The sequence below is a fragment of the Dermochelys coriacea genome, chromosome 4 (assembly GCF_009764565.3).
Source record: "Dermochelys coriacea isolate rDerCor1 chromosome 4, rDerCor1.pri.v4, whole genome shotgun sequence".
Taxonomy (NCBI): domain Eukaryota; kingdom Metazoa; phylum Chordata; order Testudines; family Dermochelyidae; genus Dermochelys; species Dermochelys coriacea.
The window spans coordinates 80956913-80975515 of NC_050071.1; the positions used below are offsets into that span (position 1 = coordinate 80956913).

Below are 18603 nucleotides of genomic sequence, written 5' to 3' on the forward strand. Positions count from 1 at the left end.
CAAAATGTATTCAGCAGGCAAACTATGATTTACAACAGTCATTTGATAAAGACAACATAGATTAAGCACTCAGAATTAGATTGCCAGGATTCCACCTCAAGACCACAGTAGAAATCTGAATTACTATTGAAATTACACCTAATTCTTTTAAATCAATCCTTGGTAGTTCAACAAATAAAGGTGAATAACTTCAGTCTGCTCCTCTTGACTAGTTATAGGTAATGTGCCATTTTAAAAATTTCATTAGGGACGAAGGAGAAAAGAAAAACTCTTGCATCTCATATTCCTCCTCACCTCCCCAACCCCAAGAAAAATTGTTTTTTTTTTCTGACAAGGAGAAATGATTATTTACAGTGATGGTTGCTCAGGGTAGGCAAAACCCTACCTAGTTTTGGCACCTGCTGTTTCTTGCTAAGGGAATGAAAAAGGAAAGCAGCACTCCTAAAAGAAAGGGAACTTGGCCCAGACAGAAATCTTGTACTCTCTTTTTAAGTATTACTGTGTTCAGCCTGCGGGTCACATGCCTTTTCTCCTTAGCATTGTAGCTTTCATCTCCACAAATGATTTGTCTTCTCTGGTTCATAACCATTTCATTGTGTAACAAGGGAGGTTAGCAGACGCTACTGAAGCATATGTCAAATCTCTTGGAGGCCAAGGCACCCTAGATGGATGGAGGATAATATTCTATTTATAGGGTTCTCTTCCCCAAAGGTCTCTGGGCATCTAAGAAAATCAGACTTAAACCTGGTTTGCTACCAAAAAATGTAATATGGCCAAATAAATCACAGAATCAGCAAAAGAGAAATCCCCATTAATGCCATCTTTCAGAAATAGAGTGATACCCTTCAAACTTCCTTGCTCTGGTGCAGTGGTTCCCAAACTTGTTCTGCCGCTTGTGCAGGGAAAGCCCTCACCGCTTCCAGCAGCTCCCATTGGCCTGGAACAGCGAACCATGGCCCCTGGGAGCCGCGATTGGCCGAACCTGCGGACGCGGCAGGTAAACAAACCGGCCTGGCCCGCCAGGGGCTTTCCCTGCACAAGCAGTGGAACAAGTTTGGGAACCACTGATCTAGTGCAACAGGGAAGGGAGAAGAATCTGTAAGGTGCTACAGCCTCACAGGGGTTATGGAGAGATGAGGAAAAAGTTGAGGGAAAGGCAAATAGAAGGGGGAGATTTGTCAAAATAGGGAAAAAACAGAGTGAGCAATTAGAAATTTGGATAAAATAATAGTAATTAAAGTGCAAATACCTTTGGGGGAAAATAGGGCAGGAGGAGAAAAGTAAGAAGATAAGATGGTGAGAGGAAAATGCCTTGAGAAAGGAGAGAAAAAAGCTCTAAAGAAAAAAAGCGGAGACCTTTTTTTTTTTTAATTTGTGTGAACACTCACTATGAAAAGGCTGCAGTGCAGTCTGCATAAGAATGAAGGAGAAAAGAGAATGGAGAGGAGAGAATGAGAAAAGAAGGAAGAACAAAAAACAGGGCACTCCTAACTTTTCTCTGCTAATATGTCAATAACAGTTTGCTGCAAAGAAGATAAATGTACACAAAGACAATGACAAAATGTATTGCTGATATATGTGCTAGTGAATATTACACTTTCACTGTATTATACTTGATGTAGGTAACATGATGCATTTATCCAAATTTTTAATCTACTAATTTTTAAATCTATCCATAATCCCAAAATAATTTGCAATCTATGTCACATACAGAAAGACTTTGGATCTTCTAGTTATGTACATAATCGTGGACTATTGATACATTTCTCCCATTTTTATTGAGAATTCCAAAGAACAAAAGAAAGAATAGGCCGAAAGGGACAGACAGAGGTGAATGGAAGGGTGTCTGGGGAAGACTAAAAAATGGAAGACAGAGAGATAAAGAGCACTCCCTACAGAAAAACTAATTCAGGCAAATCACCTGATCTAAAAGGTAGGGAAATGGAATAAAAAAAATCTTCCTGAAAACAAAAATAGCAAAAGCCCTCAAACAGAAGTGGGGCAGATGGGAGTATGCCATATTCAGATTTAAACTGGTCTTAGAATCAATCTTGGTCCATACTAAAAAGTTAGGTCAACCCAGGTTCATTGCTCAAGGGTGTAAGAAAATCCAGACCTCAGAGCGATGTAGGTAAACTGAACTCACCCCTAGTGTAGACAGCACTAGGTTGATGGTAGAATTCTTCTTTCTTAGGGAGGGGGCTTACCTATGATGATGAGAGAACCCCTCCCATCGGAATAGATAGTATCTACAGGGAAGTGCTACAGAGGCACAGCTTTAGTGTTTCAATTATAGACAAGCTCTTAGAACACTTATTTGTGGAAGTATATTTAAAGAACATTAGACAGCTCATTAAGTGTATTACATAACACTTCTGCAGCTGTTAGATTTTTCTGTGTTTTTCTTATACAAGACAGTTTTTACATGAAAACAAGATTTTTGTTCTGAAGGTGAGAATAAAGATCCTGTTTTTATCCCACAAGAACAAGTCAACAGAGACAAATATGATACATAAGCAGATCAGATTCTCTGGAAAACGTTTGGGGTTTTTTTCCCCCAAACTTTTCTGTTATCTATCAGCAGCTCTTTAATACCCGTTAGCCCAACAATAAAGATCTAACTTAGATGCATGTTTTTGAAGCATATCAACTGTAGGATAAAGTTCAAGACTGTTATATTTTCACTCATGTGCACTCTTGAAAAGCAAATATATTCCTTTAGTTTCTCTGATCAGCATATTCTCTTGCTCCTTTCCAAATGTTACTGGACTAGCTCTCTTCACCCCTTATTCATACTCCTCTCTTCTCCTGCATGTGTCAATTTAGAAAGCGGATTTTTAAAAATGCTTTATACAGCTATCATCTTGTTCTTGCCCCTTCTTCCCATTTATTATCATTTTGCTGTGCTGAAAATCTATCTTGGTTATCAATAATTCATCTTCACACAGAAAACTCAAAAAAGAAAGAGCACATGTGGCGTGGGTTCAGAGATGAGTAGCAAAAATGGTTGTAGACCTGGATTAAAAAAGAAAATAAAAACAAAGGGATAGGTTACTGTAGAGATGGGATAAATAAGATGAGATATGCTAGAGGTATATAAAGTATGAATAGTAAACAAAAAGAAAATCAGATACTTCTATTCACCTGCTCTCATAATACAAGAATAAAGGGACAATCAATGAAGCTAAAAGGCAGTATATTCAAAAACGAAAAAAATGCATACAATGTATAATTAATGTATGGAACTCACTGTTATCACTGGTTTCAACAAAGGGTTTTTCTGTATACATACAAAGAGAAGTTCCATAGTTAGAATGGAAAGATTGTTGGTTGGTGGTTTTTTTAATTAAAAACTGTTATAAACATTATGCTTCAGGACATAATCCAACCTTTAATTGACCCATGGGTTGGGAATAAACTTCCTCTGAGGGCATGTTATTTCATAATTATCCACTAAGGGTTTCTTGTATCTTCCTTGGAGACATCTTGTATTAGATATTGTCATAGACAAGATACTGACTAAATATTGTGTGTCTGATACAGTATGGCAATTCCTATGTGCTTAAGTTTAAATCTAGCTTCAAAACCTTAATTTTTACTAGTTGTTTTGATAGTGCTCACAGTAAAGGATTAGGGCTGAGCTCTTTGCTCACTTTTTAAGTGTCATTGATTAATGTTAATTAACCGTGCATTGATTTGTCTTGTTTCACCAAATTATTTGCTAACTCTTTAGTCATTGCCCCACATTTTTGTACTGCTTATCTAAAAGCAGTGGTATCTGCTCTTCAAATAGCACCAGTTATTATAAAAGTTTTCAATGGATCAAAGTATATCCATTGAAAACTTTTATACTAATAAAAAAGTATTTTGTTAACTGTTGACTAAACCTTAAGGAATTTAATTGAAAAGATTTTGAACAAATGCCAGGCTGTCTCTCCACTTAATGAAACATCAGTTAATCTAAAGCCTTGCACTGATAGCAAGAAGTTGCTAAATTAATGTACTGACACAAGGAATCAATCATTATAAATGGTGTTTAAACAATAGCTGGTACTCTGAGGAAGTAATAGGTCACTGGTATTTGAACAACATGATTTATTGTGTCATCTTGTTTGTTTTATAAAAGGTTAATGGCAGAAACCTCCTTTCAGTCGACTTTGATCGAACCACAAAGACAGAAAAGATCTATGATGACCACCGTAAATTTCTGCTGAGGATTGCCTACGACACATCAGGGCATCCAACTCTCTGGCTGCCAAGCAGCAAGCTGATGGCTGTCAATGTTACCTATTCATCTACAGGTCAAATTGGCAGTATTCAGCGAGGAACCACTAGTGAAAAAGTAGACTATGATGGGCAGGGAAGGATTGTATCTAGAGTATTTGCTGATGGAAAAACTTGGAGTTACACCTATCTGGAAAAGGTAAAGAACACTAAAGTTTTAACAGATTCTTTGTTCTATCAACATTGCTTTTAGCACATTGAAAGCTACGCAGAACATGTCAGCGGTATGCTAAGAAAATACACAGCAGGACCAAATTTTATTTCTGGTTTTAAGTATCCATATGTGATTCACATGGGTACTGGGGTGATTAATGTTTCTGCATTAAACATGCAGTCTAGTCTTAGTTAACTTCTAGTAACTGATGTATTTGTAAATTATTTAGGCCATATAATAAACAAGAAGCATCTCTATCTATCTGCTTTCTAAATACATAAAATAATATACAGGAATTAATTATATCTTGGTAACTTAAGTCACTGGTAAATGATTTATGTCCAACTTGTATGTTGTGTTTTGTGGCACAGAAAAGAGTTATTATTTCATTATAGTTAAAGCTGCCAGTTCATACTTTGTTCATGTTATAGCACAGAATAAAAGCGATGGAGAACTCATGAGTCTTCTTTATATATTAATATAATAGAAACATGACTCTCTTTCCCAATACTGTCTCTACATATCCCCATTGTGAGACAAGACATATAAAACATTGCCAGTTTCTAAAATCTGTATTAAAATCATATTCAAATACATGCCTGGCCTTCCCTGAACTATTGATAACACCTTCCGTTATTAATATGCAACTATTTTTAAAATCATCTACTTGTTATCATTTATGTTGCTTGTTTGCATTTTGCATATGGATAATCTTTTGAAGAGTGGGTGAAAGCTGTCAACAGTGGAGTGAACCTGGCATGATTGGTTGGTTTCACTCTACAGCTATTTCAGAAGGTCCTGCTGGAATCAAGGCTAACCCATGGTCTGTCCATATCTCCTCTCCATCAAGCTGACCCCCTTACTCCCTACAGAGTACCCCAAGTAGCAGCATCTATGCCTGCTGATGTTCACAGCCTCTGCATGAAACTCATTAAGTCATTTCATTCTGCTGCTACAAAGCTGAGATCAGCTGCAATAGTTGAGGGAAGATCTGAATAGGAGAAACTTTTTTTTTTTGGTTAAGTTATGAGGCTGGAAAGCTCTCCACCTCCTCTCCGGCATCCATGAGACATAGGGGAAAGCTCCACCAGTAGCCAGGCAGGAGGAGAGGAATGCTCCCATACATAGCAGAGTCCATAAAGTGGGGAAAGCCCACATGGATAAAAACATCCACTGGCCAAGCCTTTTAGAAAAGAAATTCTCTGTGCTGTAATGACAGTACATTGTGGAAATCCCAGTTCCAAACTGTCAAGGGTCCTTCCCCACTCTGAACTCTAGGGTACAGATGTGGGGACCTGCATGAAAGACCCCCTAAGCTTATTCTTACCATCTTAGGTTAAAAATTTCCCCAAGGTATAAACTTTGCCTTGTCCTTGAACAATATGCTGCCACCACCAAGCGTTTTAAACAAAGAACAGGGAAAGAGACCACTTGGAGACGTCTTCCCCCAAAATATCCCCCCAAGCCCTGCACCCCCTTTCCTTATCAAGGAAGGCTTGATAAGAATCCTCACCCAATTGGTACAGATGAACACAGACTCAAATCGTTGGATCTTAAGAACAATGAAAAATCAATCAGGTTCTTAAAAGAAGAATTGTAATTAAAGAAAAGGTAAAAGAATCACCTCTGTAAAATCAGGATGGTAAATACCTCACAGGGTAAATAGAATCAAAACATAGAGAATCCCTCTAGGCAAAACCTTAAAAAGACTCAAAAACAGGAATATACATTCCCTCCAGCACAGCTTATTTTACCAGACATTAAACAAAAGGAAATCTAACGCATTTTCTAGCTATATTACTTATTAACTTTACAGTTAATTGTTAACTTTACAGTTAATTACAGGAGTTGTAAGGCTGCATTCCTGATCTGTTCCCAGCAAAAGCATTACACAGACAGACCAAACCCTTTGTTCCCCCCCTCCAGATTTGAAAGAATCTTGTCCCCTCATTGGCCATTTTGGGTCAGGTGCCAGTGGGGTTACCTTAGCTTCTTAACCCTTTACAGGTGAAAGGATTTGCCTCTGGCCAGGAGGGATTTTATAGCACTGTATACAGAAAGGTGGTTACCTTTCCATTTATATTTATGACACAAACGGTGGCTGATGGTATGGATTTTCTCACCAGAGCAACTGATACTACCTTCCAGTTGGAAGGAAACTGGAATCACAGATGCTCTCAGGATCTACTGTTCTAACTCTGCTCTGGGACAGAGACTTTCTTTCAGTATTGCTTTGCCTACTAATTTAAGTTCTGTCTAGTAAATAATTCTGTGTTGTTGTTATGTGGCATCTCTCTATGTGTAATGCAACTGTTATTATTTAGAGCTATAAATGTACCTTTCATTGTATAAATACAGAAGTTAAGGTTCCTACCTGAGAAGCTAATTTTCTAATTATTTTTTCATTGAAGCCATTATTCAGCAAATATTGTTCACCAACAGTTGTGGACATGATTTAATCAAGGCCAATGATTCACAATATCCAGGCATCAGAAAAATGGCATTGACTGACAGAATAATTCTTGTGTAGCTGGTCTTGATGTAAATAAACAAGCAATTACTATGCCCATGTCATAAATACATATAGAACAAGAACAATAGGGATCTTCAGGCTGGTAAAATTCTTCTGCATTATCACTAATTATGGGGGAGAAATTGCATCTCCCATATGTTGTTTCCTTCGTGAGTTATTGGCCTGAAGACAGTTTTTCTTCTGCCTGTATTAAACATGCCTTATCCAAATCCATTGACAATCTGCTGTTTGGCTGTGAGTACTTGATAAAAGAATGACATAGTCATAATAAGTAGCACATTATGAATCTGGAGCCACTAATCACAGAACCTCTTACAATTAAGCGTCCAAGTAAATTAGGCAGGGAAATGTTTAACATGTAAGGTCAAAGCTAACGTAATTTAAAAAGATTATAATTTTCTCAAGTGGAATGTCACATTTTTGTTGTCAAGAAGTTGTGTGTTAGTTCACCATTTGTCACATGGTTAAAATCTGTTCTTGCTTTTCAGTCAATGGTCCTCCTGCTTCATAGCCAACGGCAGTACATCTTTGAATATGATCTGTTGGATCGGCTTTCTGCAATCACCATGCCCAGCGTTGCTCGTCATACCATGCAAACCATTCGTTCCATTGGCTATTACCGGAACATATACAACCCCCCTGAAAGCAACGCCTCTGTTATCATGGACTACAATGAAGAAGGACAGCTCCTTCAAACAGCTTTCTTGGGTACAAGCCGAAGAGTCTTGTTCAAATATAGAAGGCAGACTAAGCTCTCAGAAATTTTGTATGATAGTACAAGAGTCAGTTTTACTTATGATGAGACAGCAGGTGTTCTGAAAACAGTAAACCTCCAGAGTGATGGTTTTATCTGCACCATTAGATACAGGCAAATCGGCCCATTGATTGACAGACAGATTTTCCGCTTTAGTGAAGACGGAATGGTAAATGCTCGATTTGACTACAGCTATGACAATAGCTTCAGAGTGACTAGCATGCAAGGTGTCATCAATGAAACCCCATTGCCTATTGATCTCTACCAGTTTGATGATATCTCTGGTAAAGTTGAGCAGTTTGGAAAATTTGGAGTTATATATTATGATATTAACCAGATAATTTCCACAGCTGTAATGACTTACACAAAACACTTTGATGCTCATGGCCGCATCAAAGAAATTCAGTATGAAATCTTTAGGTCGCTAATGTACTGGATTACAATTCAGTATGATAACATGGGGCGAGTGACTAAAAGAGAAATTAAAATTGGGCCATTTGCCAACACCACCAAATATGCTTATGAATACGATGTTGATGGTCAGCTCCAGACAGTTTATCTAAATGAAAAAATCATGTGGCGATACAACTATGATTTAAATGGCAACCTCCATTTGCTCAACCCTAGTAACAGTGCCCGTTTAACACCACTTCGCTATGACCTGAGAGACAGAATCACTCGACTAGGTGATGTTCAGTACCGATTAGATGAAGATGGATTCCTGCGTCAGAGGGGTACTGAGATCTTTGAATACAGCTCAAAGGGCCTTCTCACTAGAGTTTACAGCAAAGGCAGCGGGTGGACAGTAATATACCGTTATGATGGACTAGGACGACGGGTTTCCAGTAAAACTAGCCTTGGACAGCACCTCCAGTTTTTTTATGCAGACCTTACTTATCCAACGAGGATAACTCATGTATATAACCATTCAAGCTCTGAGATCACTTCTCTTTACTATGACCTGCAAGGGCACCTTTTTGCCATGGAGATTAGCAGTGGCGATGAGTTTTACATTGCCTCAGACAACACTGGGACACCACTGGCTGTCTTTAGTAGCAACGGTCTGATGCTTAAACAAATTCAGTACACTGCTTATGGCGAGATCTATTTTGACTCCAACCTTGACTTTCAGTTGGTAATAGGATTCCATGGAGGCTTGTATGACCCATTGACCAAACTAGTCCATTTTGGAGAAAGAGATTATGACATATTGGCAGGCCGCTGGACTACACCTGACATTGAAATCTGGAAAAGAATTGGGAAGGATCCAGCTCCTTTTAACCTCTACATGTTTAGAAATAACAATCCAGCCAGTAAAATACATGATGTGAAGGATTATATCACAGGTACATTGGAATTGTTTAAACTGTAGTAATATTTCCCACCTACTCAAAAATCTAATATGTTATAATGTACTTATCACCCTGAAATCTGAGTGTGTGGGTTGTGAACTAAGTATGGTGTTAGCTGAACTAAATATGGGAAAATGTCAGAAAAACTAATTTAATTGTTCATAACATTTGTTAGACAAATAGGTTAGATGATGCATGTTTCAGTCTGTTTCCACTTTTTTTAAGAAAAATGACATATCACTGTGCATCAACAGAAGTTCCTGAAAAATACATGTCATGTGTTTCAATATTAGAACTAAATAAGGTTATCTGTGCCTTTTTTTTATTTAGGTTGGGTAAGACTAAAGGAGGCTCATCTGCACTTAGTAAGGGGGTGTGAGTGTTCCTCCAAAAAGGAAATAGGGAAACAAGTGATTTTCCATCATTTTGACAAACATTTGCACACTGGTTAGTTAATAGGTGTTGACAGGCTGTCAGAGGTAGGGCTGCCCACAGTCCCTTGAATCTATCATCTCCTAGCAATATGTACTGTAAGGAATGCCATAGCACTAATTTTCATTGTGACATTTAGAGAAATGCAATTGCCACAAAAGTATTACTAGAAAAATGAAAACTAAATTTCAACTAACATCTTTGATCTACAGTAGAACCTCAGAGTTCTGAATGCCAGAGTTATGAATTGACCAGTCAACTACACGCCTCATTTGAAACCAGAAGTACGCAATCAGGCAGCAGCAGAGACACACACAAAAAAAAAGCAAACAGAGTACAATATTGTGTTAAACATAAATTACTAAAAAAAAAAAAAATAAAGCAGCATTTTTCTTCTGCATGGTAAAGTTTCAAAGCTGTATTAAGTCAATGTTGAGTTGTAAACTTTTGAAAGAACAACCATAACGTTTTGTTCAGAGTTACGAACATTTTAGAGTTATGAACAACCTCCATTCCTGTAACTCTGAGGTTCTATTGTATAGAATAATATGGACCCACCATACATATAAAGCTGGAGCTTCTATGAGTAGTTTAGGTGACTTTATGCCAGATGGCAGCTTTGCATCCACAGCTTGCTGGGGTTTATTATGTACCTGGGAACACTTTAAATAATAATTTTAAAGTAAAGATTTTCAAGACCTTTTCTAACATTCTAAAAGATTCTATTCCCTCCCCCAGTTTTTGTGGGGTTTTCATTGGAAACTGCTGGCTTTTAATACCCACAGTTCTCCCATCTTCTTTTAATGTAGTACGTATGAAAAGATGGTGGCCAGACAGAAATCCACAGAGCAGGCTCAGCTCAGGCATGAGCAGAGCAAGCTGCCCCTACTCTGCGTAATCAACAGTTCTCCATCCTAACCTGGCTCCTAGCTTTCTATTAAAAAACAACAACAATCCATTGTTAGTGTGCCCATTTTTTTAACTAGAAACTAATTTTAGTGACTTTACCAGATAGGACTCTGAATATATATAGGGGGAACTGCTGAGTTAAGGAGGTTCCATTTTAGAGCGCTGCTATCAGAGTACTGTAGAAGCCACACTTCAAGAGCAACAAATAGACAATTAAGACTAGCACCACTAGAAAAATTCTGCAATCAAAATGTTTTTCCTATTGTAGTTGCTAATTGCTGCTCTGAAATAGGAACTGTTGCAGAGAGTAGATTTCAACAGTTACTGATGAATGTGAGGAATTTTACTTTTTATTTTTTCCCATTCGCCCAACTGAATCTGAGAGGGTGATTCGGATTCTAATCTCTCTTTTACAGCAACAAAATTGCTTAAGTTACTTACATGGAAGGCAATTGAGATCCCAGATGTTACTGAGGAGACAGTAGGATTGCCCAGGCATAACTGAGAACAGAATGTGATCTGCAGCACTTTTATTACTGGTGATTGTTAACGGAGATGGAAAGAACTCAGCTTGACTGTGAAATGCCAGTGGAGTTTGCAGGACAGCATTAGAAAAACATCTTTTCCTTATGCTTCTATATTTATACTGGAGATCACTGAGATACACACATGAGAGCCTATAATGCTTTAAAAATAGCCATCTTTAAGATTAGAATAGTACTTTAACTTGGAAGTTATCTAAATATGCCATCTGGGTTATACTTGTACATATGCTAGCTCCAGCAGAGTTGTAGTATAAAATCTTCATGCTGTACAGACTATAGATACCAGTACCACAAAAAGAATGTTAAATAATTCTGGAGCCTTATGGAATGTAACTATTGTGGCTTTGACAAGAATTACTTTTAGATTAAAACAGGTAAAGATTACATTTCAAAATATAGAAAATTCTGGGTTTTTTTCTTGTATATTTTTCTTCCAGATGTTAACAGCTGGCTGGTGACCTTTGGTTTCCATCTGCACAATGCCATACCTGGTTTTCCTGTTCCCAAATTTGATTTAACAGAGCCTTCATATGAACTTTTGAAGAGTCAGCAATGGGACGATATACCGGTAAGAAACAAATGAAAAAACACCAAAGATGGAGATAGGATTGAATAGGAACTATTCTAATTGAGCTATATATTCCTCAGGGTGCTGCTTGCCAGTTTTTTATTTAAACAATGTATTGCAAATCTCTGTGCCTTAAATATTTTTCCAAAGGATTTAGTAAATTACAGATGCTAATTCTACACCGGTTTTTGTGCTTTTGCTAAATTAAGTATTTTAAACAAGCTCCAGTTTGTTTTCAATAACATAGATAAGAAAGTAGAGAGAAATAATAAATAAAGATAGTACTTTGAAACCCTTTTTGGACTTGTAGGTTTCCCAGTGGAAACTCTAGAGATTGGATTTATACCAACACCCTGCCTGAAGGCAGAAAGTGAACACTGTAATAAAAAATAGACTGTGAAATAAACAGAAGAATAGATGATATAAATTATGCATACTGGGCACCAGTACAATTTTACTTCTCTTTAATATTAACCATGTTTTATATGTAAAGATAAAATATTAAAAATGAAATTACCTCAGGTAAAACCCATTACATTACATAGAATCAAAACTCCAGGTGCTTATGAAATTCCATGGGGAAAAAAAGTAACTACGCAGACCAGAAAACCTGTAACAGTTTTAAATGACAAAAGAAAAGAAATAGAGTGTAAAATTGAAAAGCCAAATCTGCCATTTAGTAAATCTGGCATTTATAAATCTAGTCCTTCAGAGAACAAAAAGCTACACACAATAAAATCCCAAAATTTGCAATTAGACTAAGAAGAGATCATAGAATCATAGAATCTCAGGGTTGGAAGGGACCTCAGGAGGTCATCTAGTCCAACCCCCTGCTCAAAGCAGGACCAATCCCCAACTAAATCATCCCAGCCAGGGCTTTGTCAAGCCTGACCTTAAAAACTTCTAAGGAAGGAGATTCTACCACCTCTCTAGGTAACCCATTCCAGTGTTTCACCACCCTCCTAGTGAAAAAGTTTTTCCTAATATCCAACCTAAACCTCCCCACTGCAACTTGAGACCATTACTCCTTGTTCTGTCATCTGCTACAACTGAGAACAGTCTAGATCCATCCTCTTTGGAACCCCCTTTCAGGTAGTTGAAAGCAGCTATCAAATCCCCCCTCATTCTTCTCCTCCGCAGACTAAACAATCCCAGTTCACTCAGCCTCTCCTCATAAATCATTTGTTCCGGTCCCCTAATCATTTTTGTTGCCCTCTGCTGGACTCTTTCCAATTTTTCCACATCCTTCTTGTAGTGTGGGGCCCAAAACTGGACACAGTACTCCAGATGAAGCCTCACCAATGTCGAATAGAGGGGAACGATCACCTCCCTTGATCTGCTGGCAATGCCCCTACTTATACAGCCCAAAATGCCATTGGCCTTCTTGGCAACAAGGGCACACTGTTGACTCATATCCAGCTTCTCGTCCACTGTAAACCCTAGGTCCTTTTCTGCAGAACTGCTGCCGAGCCATTCGGTCCCTAGTCTGTAGCAGAGCATGGGATTCTTCCGTCCTAAGTGCAAGACTCTGCACTTGTCCTTGTTGAACCTCATCAGATTTCTTTTGGCCCAGATCAAAAATGGACAATCCCAGAATAATGATTCCAAAAAAAGCATATCTCATTTACAGGAATGATTATGTAGAATTTTAAGTAGTCGTCAATAGTTTATTATCATGCTTCTTGTTGTTAATGAATCCGTGTATAGTACCATAATTTTGCACAGTGCTTGACAAGATTGTAAACACTTCAGGATCATGTCTCTTTTTTTAATCTAATTTAGACAAACATAGATTATGAAAGGGGGTAGGAAAAGGATATACCTCACAATGAGTTACATTGTGTGGGAAGTGAATAATAAATCTGGTATTTTAAAGGAAAAAGCAGGGGAAAAGGGTGGTGAGAACACACAGAGCAAGGTGGGGAGTGATGGGGGATCTAGGCTGGAGCATTCTTCAGAATCTTTGAAATGAGAACAGAGGGTGGAAGTGAGGGTAGTTGGAGTGCAGGAAGTGAAGGTGCTGGGAATAGACAGCCTACTCAAGGAGCTCGGAGATAAATGGAAGGAAGGAGCTGTGTTGAGTGAGGATTTCTTCAGGATAGAGATGATCTGTGCAAAAGGGAAGGTTCCACAGGGGAAAGGTGAAACAGAGAAGGAATGAGAAAGAGAGCAAGGGAGATTAGGGATGTAGGAGGAGGTGGGATCAAGTTGACAAGTTAGAGGAGTTTGAGTTGGGTCTTCATTTAGGTCAGCAGAGAAGAACACAGAGCTACAAGAGGACAAAATCAAAGGTAAAAAAAGGACAGTGGAGATAGTGGGATGGAGCGCCTATCAATTTGACCTTTGAAGACGTTATTACAGTCTTGGACAGAGAGAGAAGAGGAATAAGTGGTGAAGAGCCATCAGGGATTATTTATTTAATTTAGTTTTCAAGTAATAAGGACACCTAGCCTAGGCTCTAGGCACCCTAACATCATTAATAACACGCTCGATAAAATTCCAGAATAAGTAAAAATTAAAAAGAAAAAAGATTAGAGGTGTGAGAGTGGAGAGCAGATACAGGAAAGGGCAGGAACAGCAGAGCTGAGGGAAGAGAGAACAAACTTAGGGTCACAGGTGCTCAGTACAGTGAGATAATGAACCAAATTGAATCTGGAGGAGGGGCAGCAGACAAAGGCAAGAGGTTCAAAAGTGCTCATGTTGGAAGAGGAAGTAGCACGGTTTTCATTATTCAGTAAGAATATAGAACTAATCAGAAGGCATGAACAGACATGAATACAGCATATATACATGTTGGCTCCGGGTAAGCAGCTCTCACCACTAATGGTTAACTAACATGAGAGCCACAGACAGCCCATGCTCCCCATGTGCTGCCAGTGTAGTCATCTTCCTTCTTCCCCTGTAGGCCTGAGCTCTGTCTCTGCTCTGCACTGTGCAGATTAGAAACAAGGTAGCGAAGCAATTTATATTTTCACTTTTTAGAGTCAAGGGAATGTTCCTTCACCTGTTCCTCTCCCACTCCTGATAGGATGTAAAGACCTTGGATTGTGTATGGGTGGGGAATGAAGTTATCCACCCTAACAACTAGAGAGAGCTGAGGGTTGGGGAAAGGTGCTTCAAAATAATCTTTGCCCCTTGGAAGCTGCTAGAGCACCTGGCTGCTATTTGTGTCATCCTGTAGTCTGACTGGGTAGGATGTGGTGGGCATTTCTAACTGAGTTGCCTTTGTGTCATTTTGAATTGAGCACTACCAGCTGAAAGCCATATTTTTCAGCAGTTTTCCCCTGAGCCTCAACAGTCATTGCCCAGAATACGCACGGTTGGATTTTTTTGAGCACATGAACCCCATATTGTCACGTCTGAGCAGGCAAGGACTGGCAACACAGTAATCGTACATTGTGTCTTAGCATCCCCTCTCCCCAGTTGTGGAGGTGAGAGGAGACGGAGTCCCCATGCTCAGAAAAGGTGCCATAGCAGAATGGTTGGACGTAACTCACCTCTCCCCTCTGGAGTGCTTCAGAGCAGAGCTGCTTGAATGCCTGACTGCTGCAGGAGAGATCAGGGCCCATATAAAGGAATTGGCTGTCGCTCTCCCAGCTCTGCTTTCACCAACAGCTACAGTACTTTGGAGAAGGGCTGGCAGTACCCAGCACTGCACCCCCTCAATCAGGCACATTTTTATAGGAGGTAGGCCTGCTTCCCTTCTCTCTCTCCCTGTTTCCTCCCTATTAATGTCCAATTTTGGAGAAGTTCCTGATCCCACCCTCTCACACCCCACCAGCTGCAGGAAGCTGTGGGATGTCTCCTGGCCATGGAATGGCATAGTTGTAGACCTGCTACTGCCTGAGAGTTCCCTCTCAGCTATAGTAGAGGGCAGGTCTTAGATTTGTTTTGGGAGTGGGCTCCTAGAGGTCCCTAAAAACTCTTTGTTTAGAATGATAATCCTAGCAGGCAATTATTGCCCTTTGCATTTTACAAAGGGGAGGGGCATCATTACAACGACAAATATAAGCAAATATAAATTGATGACGGTGTCTCACTCTATGTGCTGTGCTTTTCCCTCTCATCATTTTCACCATGTGGGATACCTGAAGAGAGATGGGTGGGACAGGAACCCACTGTCTGGAACAATCAATTCTCCCACTTCATGCCAAAAATAAAGATTTTTATCTGCAGCAAAAGGGGTGTTCTAGCAGTCTGCGTACAGAACTAGAAGCCAGTGTTCATAGATGTTAATCCCAATTCCTTTCTGTGGCGCTGAACCCATTAGCTAAACTTTTTGCCTCCATTCCTCATCAGAAAAATGGGGATAATATTACCTTATAGAGGTGTTCTCAGAATTAATGTGTTAAAATATGAAAGGCCTGTTTAAATGCTAAGCATGTACTAACACACAGGCCCTTGCTGTATAACTCATTGAGTAGCCGTTAAAGTTAAAGGATTTTTTGTGTGTATGTTCTCAAGGAGCCAAAATGGGAAAAACACTGATTATCAAATAAACTAGCCTTTGTGACTCAGCGGAACAACCAGTATCTAGATTCAATTAACTCTTTGGCACTGTCAGTTGTGACATATCCCATTGTCAGCTATGAGCACTATGCCAAGAAAGCCTGCCTATTTGGCATGTAAAGGCTACAGATGGTTTTTAAAACTTCTGTCTCTTCTTATTTCCAGCCAATTTCTGGAGTGCAACAACAAGTGGCAAAGCAAGCGAAGGCTTTCCTGTCCCTGGGAAAGATGGCAGAAGTTCAAATCAGTAGACCCAAATCCAACGGAGAGAAGTCATGGCTGTGGTTTGCGACAGTGAAGTCTTTGATTGGGAAAGGGGTTATGCTCGCTGTCAATCAAGGGAAAGTGCTGACTAATGTGCTCAACATTGCAAATGAGGACTGCATAAAAGTGGCAGCTGTTCTGAACAATGCCTACTACCTGGAAAACTTGCATTTCACCATTGAGGGGAAGGACACTCACTATTTCATCAAGACCACCTCCCCGGAGAGCGATCTCGGCACATTGAGGCTGACGAGTGGGCGCAAAGCCCTGGAAAATGGCATCAACGTGACCGTTTCCCAGTCCACCACAGTGGTGAATGGCAGGACTCGTAGGTTTGCTGATGTCGAAATGCAGTATGGTGCGTTAGCTCTTCACGTCCGCTACGGCATGACACTCGATGAGGAGAAGGCACGAATATTGGAACAGGCTAGGCAAAGAGCTCTGTCCAACGCCTGGGCTAGAGAACAACAAAGAGTAAGAGATGGAGAGGAAGGTGCCAGGTTATGGACCGAAGGGGAAAAGAGGCAGCTGCTAAGTGCTGGAAAGGTACAAGGATATGATGGGTACTATGTACTCTCTGTGGAGCAATACCCTGAATTAGCAGACAGCGCTAACAATATACAGTTCCTTAGACAAAGTGAGATAGGAAAGAGGTAACATACTGGCTTAGCTGAGGCTGCCAAAGAGACTGACGGTGTATCAGTGTCTTCTGAAAGGGAGATGAAACTGTTTTGCTGGATTACTACTTGAGCCTAAACTTATACCTTTGCTCAGATTTTGCTGTAGCACAGTCTGAATAGACTCTACAAAGAAAAGAGAGCCTTCCAGAAGAATGATACTGCTAAAAACAAAACTTTTTTTTCTGAATGACCTTAAAGGTGATCTGCTTTAAAGAATATGTTTACATATGCATATCGCTGCACTCAAGTTGGACTGAAAGTATTAAAAAAAAAAAAAAAAAAAAAAAGGCCTAAAGATTTTGCAACAGGCTGTCTCTTCCTTTGAGCACTGTATTTAATTACAATACAGATCCATACAGTGTTTCCAAATATTACCGAATTGTTGACCTTTGCTTACAAGAAGTAATCTCTCTCTCTCTCTCTCTCTCCCTCTCTCTGCATAGGATGTGATATATAGCTCTGTTCATTTTACAGTGTGGGGCAGAAATTGTTTATAGACAACCCAACTGCTTTAAATTGTGCTGCTTTCTAAAAGGACATTGGCACAGTGACTTATGCTATCATGTGAATTTAATAATGGATTTTACAATGCTAACATGGTTTGCCTCGGGGGCAAAATGGCAAATACAATCCTTGTCACAGATAAGCAAAGGAAACCATGATTTTTTTTGTAAATTATGTGAGACACGTTGTTTATGGATTTTTATATGAATTACAATTTACTGTACATCAAATATTAGTCTCAGAGGAGTTAATTTATGTAAAATGTTTAAAAAAGTTTATACTTAAAAATAAAATGATAAAAACATGTGCTGTGTGTGATTTTTTTTAAAAAGAATTGCACCTTTGTTATGTTATAGCTGTACAGTATAAAGGGTTATATTGTAGAGATATAACAATGTATGACTAATGTCCAGAAGTGTTAATATTTTTGTATTAGGTTTAAAACTGTGCATCTTTCTATCACTTTGCTGATAGGATGGAGCATTCCCAAGTGGCTGGCTAATCAGACAACTCCCTTTCCTGTCGCCCAAGCCAGTGCAGCTTCATCAGTCACTGCTAGGAGGCACAGTAACCAAATAAGGCTTGTTTATTATGATGGAAGACTTTAATAGGTTGGGTTTTCCTTGCCTTCTCCCGGCCCCAATGTAATAAATGGACATTTCTTCATAACAAGTGGGGTTTCTGTTGTTTGCTTTTTTTATGTGGGCTTAGAAGCTACGTTACGCAATGGAAAGAATAGTGTCTCAGGTGCTTGGCAAATGTATGTAGAAGATATGATGTAGTCTCATCCAGTTTATATCAACTTTGTCTTCTGTATAATACAGCTGTTTTAAATGTATAATTTTAAGAATGAGGAAAGTTTGCAATGATTAGATGCTAAAGAATTTCTGTTTAGAAGGGTAAGCCATTCAGGGGGTTAGTGCCCTGGCCTTGGGCTTCCAATCCAAACTCTGTTACTCTGAAAACTGAACAGGAACTGGGGGTGAGATGGGGATGAATATCCTAGTGCCTAGTCAAATCAGAAAACCACCACACAATATGGCATGCTGTGCTCCCAATAAAGGTCCATTGAATTGGTTGCAGGACTGCATTGAGGTGTGCACACGGTTCCAGAT

At 39.2% G+C, this 18603-nt stretch overlaps 1 protein-coding gene across 5 annotated transcripts in view; it reads left to right on the forward strand.

Moving 5' to 3' along the window:
- The window catches only part of TENM3 (teneurin transmembrane protein 3), a 2178135-nt gene extending 2160547 nt beyond the window's left edge, over window positions 1-17588 (forward strand). For all 5 annotated transcript variants that reach the window (XM_043513542.1, XM_043513543.1, XM_038399412.2 and 2 more), the window contains 4 exons: window positions 4127-4423; window positions 7460-9071; window positions 11401-11531; window positions 16206-17588. In XM_043513542.1, the coding sequence (XP_043369477.1) occupies window positions 4127-4423; window positions 7460-9071; window positions 11401-11531; window positions 16206-16961 (2796 nt within the window). In that variant the 3' untranslated portion in view covers window positions 16962-17588. The remainder of the gene's footprint in view (window positions 1-4126; window positions 4424-7459; window positions 9072-11400; window positions 11532-16205) is intronic.
- The last annotated feature ends 1015 nt before the right edge of the window (window positions 17589-18603 follow it).